Below are 10,000 nucleotides of genomic sequence, written 5' to 3' on the forward strand. Positions count from 1 at the left end.
GAATCCTACAAGTGTGGCCCCTAGTGGCTGTAGTCAACATAGGAACATATAACATGTAGAATCCTACAAGTGTGGCCCCTAGTGGCTGTAGTCAACATAGGAACATATAACATGTAGAATCCTACAAGTGTGGCCCCTAGTGGCTGTAGTCAACATAGGAACATATAACATGTAGAATCCTACAAGTGTGGCCCCTAGTGGCTGTGGTCAACATAGGACCATATAACATGTAGAATCCTACAAGTGTGGCCCCTAGTGGCTGTAGTCAACATAGGACCATATAACATGTAGAATCCTACAAGTGTGGCCCCTAGTGGCTGTGGTCAACATAGGACCATATAACATGTAGAATCCTACAAGTGTGGCCCCTAGTGGCTGTGGTCAACATAGGAACATATAACATGTAGAATCCTACAAGTGTGGCCCCTAGTGGCTGTAGTCCTGGGTTCCAGGAGACAGGTCCTGGGTTCCAGGAGACGGGTCCTGGGTTCCAGGAGACAGGTCCAGGAGACAGGTCCTGGGTTCCAGGAGACAGGTCCTGGGTTCCAGGAGACAGGTCCTGGGTTCCAGGAGACAGGTCCAGGAGACAGGTCCTGGGTTCCAGGAGACAGGTCCTGGGTTCCAGGAGACAGGTCCTGGGTTCCAGGAGACAGGTCCTGGGTTCCAGGAGACGGGTCCTGGGTTCCAGGAGACAGGTCCTAGGTTCCAGGAGACAGGTCCTGGGTTCCAGGAGACGGGTCCTGGGTTCCAGGAGACAGGTCCAGGAGACAGGTCCTGGGTTCCAGGAGACAGGTCCTAGGTTCCAGGAGACAGGTCCTAGGTTCCAGGAGACAGGTCGTGGGTTCCAGGAGACAGGTCGTGGGTTCCAGGAGACAGGTCCTAGGTTCCAGGAGACAGGTCCTGGGTTCCAGGAGACAGGTCCTGGGTTCCAGGAGACGGGTCCTGGGTTCCAGGAGACAGGTCTTGGGTTCCAGGAGACAGGTCCTAGGTTCCAGGAGACAGGTCCTAGGTTCCAGGAGACAGGTCCTGGGTTCCAGGAGACAGGTCCTAGGTTCCAGGAGACAGGTCCTGGGTTCCAGGAGACAGGTCCTGGGTTCCAGGAGACGGGTCCTGGGTTCCAGGAGACAGGTCTTGGGTTCCAGGAGACAGGTCCTAGGTTCCAGGAGACAGGTCCTAGGTTCCAGGAGACAGGTCCTGGGTTCCAGGAGACAGGTCCTGGGTTCCAGGAGACAGGTCCTGGGTTCCAGGAGACGGGTCCTGGGTTCCAGGAGACAGGTCCTGGGTTCCAGGAGACGGGTCCTGGGTTCCAGGAGACAGGTCCAGGAGACAGGTCCTGGGTTCCAGGAGACAGGTCCTGGGTTCCAGGAGACAGGTCCTGGGTTCCAGGAGACAGGTCCTAGGTTCCAGGAGACAGGTCGTGGGTTCCAGGAGACAGGTCCTGGGTTCCAGGAGACGGGTCCTGGGTTCCAGGAGACAGGTCCAGGAGACAGGTCCTGGGTTCCAGGAGACAGGTCCTAGGTTCCAGGAGACAGGTCCTAGGTTCCAGGAGACAGGTCGTGGGTTCCAGGAGACAGGTCGTGGGTTCCAGGAGACAGGTCCTAGGTTCCAGGAGACAGGTCCTGGGTTCCAGGAGACAGGTCCTGGGTTCCAGGAGACGGGTCCTGGGTTCCAGGAGACAGGTCTTGGGTTCCAGGAGACAGGTCCTAGGTTCCAGGAGACAGGTCCTAGGTTCCAGGAGACAGGTCCTGGGTTCCAGGAGACAGGTCCTAGGTTCCAGGAGACAGGTCCTGGGTTCCAGGAGACAGGTCCTGGGTTCCAGGAGACGGGTCCTGGGTTCCAGGAGACAGGTCTTGGGTTCCAGGAGACAGGTCCTAGGTTCCAGGAGACAGGTCCTAGGTTCCAGGAGACAGGTCCTGGGTTCCAGGAGACAGGTCCTGGGTTCCAGGAGACAGGTCCTGGGTTCCAGGAGACAGGTCCTGGGTTCCAGGAGACAGGTCCTGGGTTCCAGGAGACAGGTCCTAGGTTCCAGGAGACAGGTCCTGGGTTCCAGGAGACAGGTCCTAGGTTCCAGGAGACAGGTCCTGGGTTCCAGGAGACAGGTCCTAGGTTCCAGGAGACAGGTCCTGGGTTCCAGGAGACAGGTCCTGGGTTCCAGGAGACAGGTCCTGGGTTCCAGGAGACAGGTCCTGGGTTCCAGGAGACAGGTCCTGGGTTCCAGGAGACAGGTCCTAGGTTCCAGGAGACAGGTCCTGGGTTCCAGGAGACAGGTCCTAGGTTCCAGGAGACAGGTCCTGGGTTCCAGGAGACAGGTCCTAGGTTCCAGGAGACAGGTCCTGGGTTCCAGGAGACAGGTCCAGGAGACAGGTCCTGGGTTCCAGGAGACAGGTCCAGGAGACAGGTCCTGAGTTCCAGGAGACAGGTCCAGGAGACAGGTCCTGAGTTCCAGGAGACAGGTCCAGGAGACAGGTCCTGGGTTCCAGGAGACAGGTCCAGGAGACAGGTCCTGGGTTCCAGGAGACAGGTCCTGGGTTCCAGGAGACAGGTCCTAGGTTCCAGGAGACAGGTCCTGGGTTCCAGGAGACAGGTCCTAGGTTCCAGGAGACAGGTCCTGGGTTCCAGGAGACAGGTCCTAGGTTCCAGGAGACAGGTCCTGGGTTCCAGGAGACAGGTCCTGGGTTCCAGGAGACAGGTCCTGGGTTCCAGGAGACAGGTCCTGGGTTCCAGGAGACAGGTCCTGGGTTCCAGGAGACAGGTCCTGGGTTCCAGGAGACAGGTCCTAGGTTCCAGGAGACAGGTCCTGGGTTCCAGGAGACAGGTCCTAGGTTCCAGGAGACAGGTCCTGGGTTCCAGGAGACAGGTCCTAGGTTCCAGGAGACAGGTCCTGGGTTCCAGGAGACAGGTCCAGGAGACAGGTCCTGGGTTCCAGGAGACAGGTCCAGGAGACAGGTCCTGAGTTCCAGGAGACAGGTCCAGGAGACAGGTCCTGAGTTCCAGGAGACAGGTCCTAGGTTGCAGGAGACATGTCCTGGGGGTGTGACTAGATTGTAATCACAAACACATGCAGTAAAGTTGTTATGAATGCAGGATTGATGGCGGCCAAAAGTCTCCTGAGAACTTTCCACTCTCCGCTAAATCCATCCTGTCATGGCCGGGAAGCACAGATGATGTCTTTGTACGTCATGTCGTCATCACCCTGTTGGCGGCACCAGGAACCTCAACGCTGTAATGGCCCTCACCCCCCCACCACACTTTGTGGAAAATAACATGTGATTATGCAACATGGAGGGGGGGAGGGAGGGGAGCAGCTAATTATTTGAAGTAAGAAGCAAAGTTGCGTAATGGCTACACATGTTGTTTACACACGTGGCCTACAAGCTGCTGTATGTCACTTCAAACTAGTAGAGAGGAACCTGGAACACCCAACTCTGGACTCTAGACCCTCAGCTCTAATTACTAGAGCGGTGAAGTTGTCACCTTGTGGAAATGCTACATAAAAAGAGAATACAACAAATCCTTTTCAACTTATATTCAATTGAAAAGACTGCAAAGACAAGATATTTCATGTTCACTCTGACAAACATCTCATCTTTTAGCCTTCACACATTTTCAATGTCTGGACTACAGGCAGGCCAGTCTAGTACCAGCACTCTTTTATCATAATTGATGGCATCGTTTTGCTGAAATAAGCAGGGGCGTCCATGCTTGGATGGCAACATATGTTGCTCCAAAAGCTGTATGTACCTTTCAGCATTAATGGTGCCTTCACAGATGTGTAAGTTACCCATGTCTTGACCACTAATACACCCCCATACCATCACACACTAATACACCCCCATACCATCACACACTAATACACCCCCATACCATCACACACTAATACACCCCCATACCATCACGCACTAATACACCCCCATACCATCACACACTAATACACCCCCATACCATCACGCACTAATACACCCCCATACCATCACGCACTAATACACCCCCATACCATCACACACTAATACACCCCCATACCATCACACACTAATACACCCCCATACCATCACGCACTAATACACCCCCATACCATCACACACTAATACACCCCCATACCATCACACACTAATACACCCCCATACCATCACACACTAATACACCCCCATACCATCACGCACTAATACACCCCCATACCATCACACACTAATACACCCCCATACCATCACACATGCTGCCTTTTACACTTTCACCCTAGAACATGTCTTGACCACTAATACACCCCCATACCATCACACACTAATACACCCCCATACCATCACACACTAATACACCCCCATACCATCACACACTAATACACCCCCATACCATCACACACTAATACACCCCCATACCATCACACACTAATACACCCCCATACCATCACACATGCTGCCTTTTACACTTTCACCCTAGAACATGTCTTGACCACTAATACACCCCCATACCATCACACACTAATACACCCCCATACCATCACACACTAATACACCCCCATACCATCACACACTAATACACCCCCATACCATCACACACTAATACACCCCCATACCATCACACACTAATACACCCCCATACCATCACACACTAATACACCCCCATACCATCACACACTAATACACCCCCATACCATCACACACTAATACACCCCCATACCATCACGCACTAATACACCCCCATACCATCACACACTAATACACCCCCATACCATCACACACTAATACACCCCCATACCATCACACACTAATACACCCCCATACCATCACACACTAATACACCCCCATACCATCACGCACTAATACACCCCCATACCATCACACACTAATACACCCCCATACCATCACACACTAATACACCCCCATACCATCACGCACTAATACACCCCCATACCATCACACACTAATACACCCCCATACCATCACACACTAATACACCCCCATACCATCACACACTAATACACCCCCATACCATCACGCACTAATACACCCCCATACCATCACACACTAATACACCCCCATACCATCACACACTAATACACCCCCATACCATCACACACTAATACACCCCCATACCATCACACACTAATACACCCCCATACCATCACACACTAATACACCCCCATACCATCACACACTAATACACCCCCATACCATCACACACTAATACACCCCCATACCATCACACACTAATACACCCCCATACCATCACACACTAATACACCCCCATACCATCACACACTAATACACCCCCATACCATCACACACTAATACACCCCCATACCATCACACACTAATACACCCCCATACCATCACACACTAATACACCCCCATACCATCACACACTAATACACCCCCATACCATCACACACTAATACACCCCCATACCATCACACACTAATACACCCCCATACCATCACACACTAATACACCCCCATACCATCACGCACTAATACACCCCCATACCATCACGCACTAATACACCCCCATACCATCACACACTAATACACCCCCATACCATCACGCACTAATACACCCCCATACCATCACACACTAATACACCCCCATACCATCACGCACTAATACACCCCCATACCATCACGCACTAATACACCCCCATACCATCACACACTAATACACCCCCATACCATCACGCACTAATACACCCCCATACCATCTTTTTCCATATTTTCAGGCTAACATTTTATGCTAGCATTTTTTCAAATTTCATTCATATTAACCTAAAATCATGGCTTTTGATACTTGGCGACATCTTAGAAGTATGCTAACCTTTCCCATATTTTCAGGCTAACGTTAGCATTTTTGCTAATTTCATTCGTATTAACCTAAAAATCATGGCTTTTGATGTTTGGCAATATCTTAGAAGTATGCTAATTTTTCTATATTTTCAGGCTAACGTTATTAGCATGCTAACGTTTTATGCTATCATTTTTGCAAATTTCATTCGTATTAACCTAAAATCATGGCTTTTGATATTTGGCAATATCTTAGAAGTATGCTAACTTTTTCTATATTTTCAGGCTAACGTTAGCATGCTAACGTTTTATGCTAGCATTTTTGCAAATTTCATTTGTATTAACCTAAAATCATGGCTTTTGATACTTGGCGACATCTTAGAAGTATGCTAACCTTTTCCATATTTTCAGGCTAACGTTAGCATTTTTGTTAATTTCATTCATAGTAACCTAAAAATCATGGCTTTTGATATTTGGCAATATCTTAGAAGTATGCTAACTTTTTCTATATTTTCAGGCCAACGTTAGCATGCTAACGTTTTATGCTAGCATTTTTGCAAATTTCATTCGTATTAACCTAAAATCATGGCTTTTGATACTTGGTGACATCTTAGAAGTATGCTAACATTTCCCATACTTTCAGGCTAACATTAGCATTTTTGCTAATTTCATTCGTATTAACCTAAAATCATGGCTTTTGATACTTGGCGACATCTTAGAAGTATGCTAACTTTTTCTATATTTTCAGGCTAATGTTAGCATGCTAACGTTTTATGCTAGCATTTTTGCAAATTTCATTCGTATTAACCTAAAATCATGGCTTTTGATACTTGGTGACATCTTAGAAGTATGCTAACCGTTTCAAATATTTTCAGGCTAACGTTAGCATTTTTGCTAATTTCATTTGTATTAACCTAAAATCATGGCTTTTGATACTTGGCGACATCTTAGACGTATACTAACTTTTTCCCTATTTTCACGCTAATGTTAGCATGCTAACATTTTATGCTAGCATTTTTGCTCATTTCATTCGTATTAACCTAAAATCATGGCTTTTGATATTTGGCAATATCTTAGAAGTATGCTAACTTTTTCTATATTTTCAGGCTAACGTTAGCATGCTAACGTTTTATGCTAGCATTTGTGCAAATTTAATTCGTATTAACCTAAAATCATGGCTTTTAATACTTGGCGACATCTTAGAAGTATGCTAACTTGTTCCCTATGTTCACGCTAACATTAGCATGCTAACGTTTTATGGTAGCATTTTTGCTCATTTCATTCGTATTAACCTAAAATCATGGCTTTTGGATACTTGGCGCTATTTTGTAAGTATGCTAACTATTCCTATGCTATCAGACCCGCAAGCTGACCAAGGCGGAGCGGCAGCGTTTCAGCGAGGAGGTGGAGATGCTGAAGGGCCTCCAGCATCCCAACATCGTCCGCTTCCACGACTCGTGGAAGTCCTCGCTGAAAGGCCAGAAGTGCATCCTGCTGGTGACGGAGCTCATGACGTCCGGCACACTCAAAACGTGAGTTGCGGGGAAACGCCGTTTTGTTTTTTCTTTTGCCTTTTGGTGCTATCTGTCGTTGTTTGCTAGCTACTTGAAGCGGTTCAAGGAGATGAAGCTGAAGCTGCTGCAGCGATGGAGTCATCAGATCCTCAAGGGGCTCCACTTCCTGCACACGCGCACGCCGCCCATCATCCACCGCGACCTCAAGTGCGACAACATCTTCATCACCGGGCCCACCGGCTCCGTTAAGATCGGGGACTTGGGGCTCGCCACGCTGAAAAGTGCCTCCTTCGCTAAAAGTGTCATCGGTGAGTCATCACATGCTAACATCGCCATCCTTCTTAGAGACATTCTCTTCTTATTTATGCATGCTAACATTAGCATGCTCATTTTTTTAGTCAACTCAGCAGCCGTACACCACAAAGTCACGTAACTTGGATCTTGATCCATGTTAACTGTTAACATAACAACTTTAGCATGCTAACTTTTTTTAGCCAACTTAGCAGCCGTACACCACAAAGTCATATAACTTGCTACTTGACCCATGCTAACTGTAGCATGCTAACGTTAGCATGCTAACTGTTTTTTTTTTTTTTTACCAACTTAGCAGCCGTACACCACAGAGTCATATGTCTTGACCTGTGCTAACTGTTAGCAATGTTAGCATGCTAACATTAGCATGTTAACCTTTTTTTTTAGTCAACTTAGCAGCCATGTAACTTGGTATTTGATCCATGTTAACTGTTGGCATAACAACATTAACATGCTAACTTTTTTAGCCAACTTAGCAACCGTACACCACAGAGTCATATAACTTGGTATTTGACCCATGCTAACTGCTAGCATAACAATGGTAGCATGCTAACATTAGCATGCTAACTTTTTTTTTTTACCAACTTAGCAACCGTACACCACAGAGTCATATGTCTTGACCTGTGCTAACTATTAGCAACGTTAGCATGCTAACATTAGCATGCTAACTTTTTTTTTTTTGCCAATTTAGCAGCCGTACACCACTGAGTCACATAACTTAGTACTTGACCCATGTTAACTGTTAGCATAACAATGTTAGCATGCTAACATTAGCATGTTAACCTTTTTTTTTTAGTCAACTTAGCAGCCATGTAACTTGGTATTTGATCCATGTTAACTGTTAGCATAACAACATTAGCATGCTAAATTTTTTTAGCCAACTTAGCAACCGTACACCACAGAGTCATATAACTTGGTATTTGACCCATGCTAACTGTTAGCATAACAATGGTAGCATGCTAACATTAGCATGCTAACTTTTTTTTGCCAACTTAGCAGCCGTACACCACAGAGTAATATAACTTGGTACTTGACCCATGCTAACTGTTAGCATAAAAACGTTAGCATGTTAACATTAGCATGCTAAGTTTTTTTTTCCAGACAACTTAGCATCCGTACACCACAGAGTCATGTAACTTGGTATTTGACCCATGCTAACTGTTAGCATAACCGTGTTAGCATGCTAACATTAGCATGCTAACTTTTTTTTAATTTTTGCTAATTTTTCCGCCACACACTTTACAGTTATATAACATACCGTATTTTCCAGACTGTGGAGTGCACCGTCATACAAGCCACACCCACTACATTTTAGAAAGATAGCATATGCTATCATACCTGACACTCTTAGCATGCTAGCGGTAGCAATTTAGCTTTTCTTGACATGTGGACCCTGACAGGGACCCCGGAGTTCATGGCCCCAGAGATGTACGAGGAGAAGTACGACGAGGCGGTGGACGTCTACGCCTTTGGTATGTGCATCCTGGAGATGGCGACCTCCGAGTACCCGTACTCCGAGTGCCAGAACGCCGCACAGATCTACCGCAAAGTCACCAGCGTGAGTACCAAATATTATCCTTGTTGATACTTGGCGACATCTTAGAACTATGCTAACTTATCATGCTACCGTTAGCATGCTAACTTTTTGTGCTAGCATTTTTGCTAATTTCATTCGTATACATAAAAATTAGGTCTTATTACTTTAGGGTTAGGGTTAGGGTTTAGAGGGTTAAGGGTTAAGGGTTAGGGGTTTAGGCTTAGGGGTTTAGGGTTAGGGTTAGAGGGTTAGGGTTGGGGTTAGGGTTAGAGAGTTAAGGGTTAAGGGTTAGGAGTTTAGAGGGTTAGAGGGTTAGGGGTTTAGGGTTAGGGGTGTAGGGTTAGGGTTAGAGGGTTAGGGTTGGGGTTGGGGTTGGGGTTAGGGTTAGAGGGTTAGGGGTTTAGGGTTAGGGTTTAGAGGGTTAAGGGTTAGGGGTTTAGGGTTAGGGTTAGAGGGTTAGGGTTGGGGTTGGGGTTAGGGTTAAAGGGTTAAGGGTTTAGGGTTAGAGGGTTAGGGTTAGAGGGTTAAGGGTTAGGGTTAGGGGTTTAGAGGGTTAGAGGGTTAAGGGTTTAGGGTTAGGGGTGTAGGGTTAGGGTTAAGGTTAGAGGGTTAGGGTTGGGGTTGGGGTTAGGGTTAGAGGGTTAGGGGTTTAGGTTTAGAGGGTTAAAGGGTTAAGGGTTAGGGGTTTAGGGTTAGGGTTAGGGTTAGGGTTGAGGTTGGGGTTAGGGTTAGAGGGTTAAGGGTTAGGGGTTTAGGGTTAGAGGGTTAGGGTTAGAGGGTTAGGGTTGGGGTTTAGGGTTAGGGGTTTAGGGTTAGGGTTAGGGTTGTCGCTATTTTGGAAGCATGCTAACTTTTCTTATGTTATCA

The 10,000-nt window shown here is 47.3% G+C and overlaps 1 protein-coding gene across 4 annotated transcripts in view; it reads left to right on the forward strand.

Annotated features, from left to right (window-relative positions):
• wnk4a (WNK lysine deficient protein kinase 4a) overlaps nt 1-10,000 on the forward strand; it is an 82,888-nt gene that overhangs the window by 34,036 nt on the left and 38,852 nt on the right. For all 4 annotated transcript variants that reach the window (XM_062057284.1, XM_062057285.1, XM_062057286.1 and 1 more), the window contains exons 3-5: nt 7,130-7,302; nt 7,372-7,592; nt 8,997-9,154. In XM_062057284.1, the coding sequence (XP_061913268.1) occupies nt 7,130-7,302; nt 7,372-7,592; nt 8,997-9,154 (552 nt within the window). The remainder of the gene's footprint in view (nt 1-7,129; nt 7,303-7,371; nt 7,593-8,996; nt 9,155-10,000) is intronic.

This window comes from Entelurus aequoreus, linkage group LG08 (genome assembly GCF_033978785.1).
Source record: "Entelurus aequoreus isolate RoL-2023_Sb linkage group LG08, RoL_Eaeq_v1.1, whole genome shotgun sequence".
Taxonomy (NCBI): domain Eukaryota; kingdom Metazoa; phylum Chordata; class Actinopteri; order Syngnathiformes; family Syngnathidae; genus Entelurus; species Entelurus aequoreus.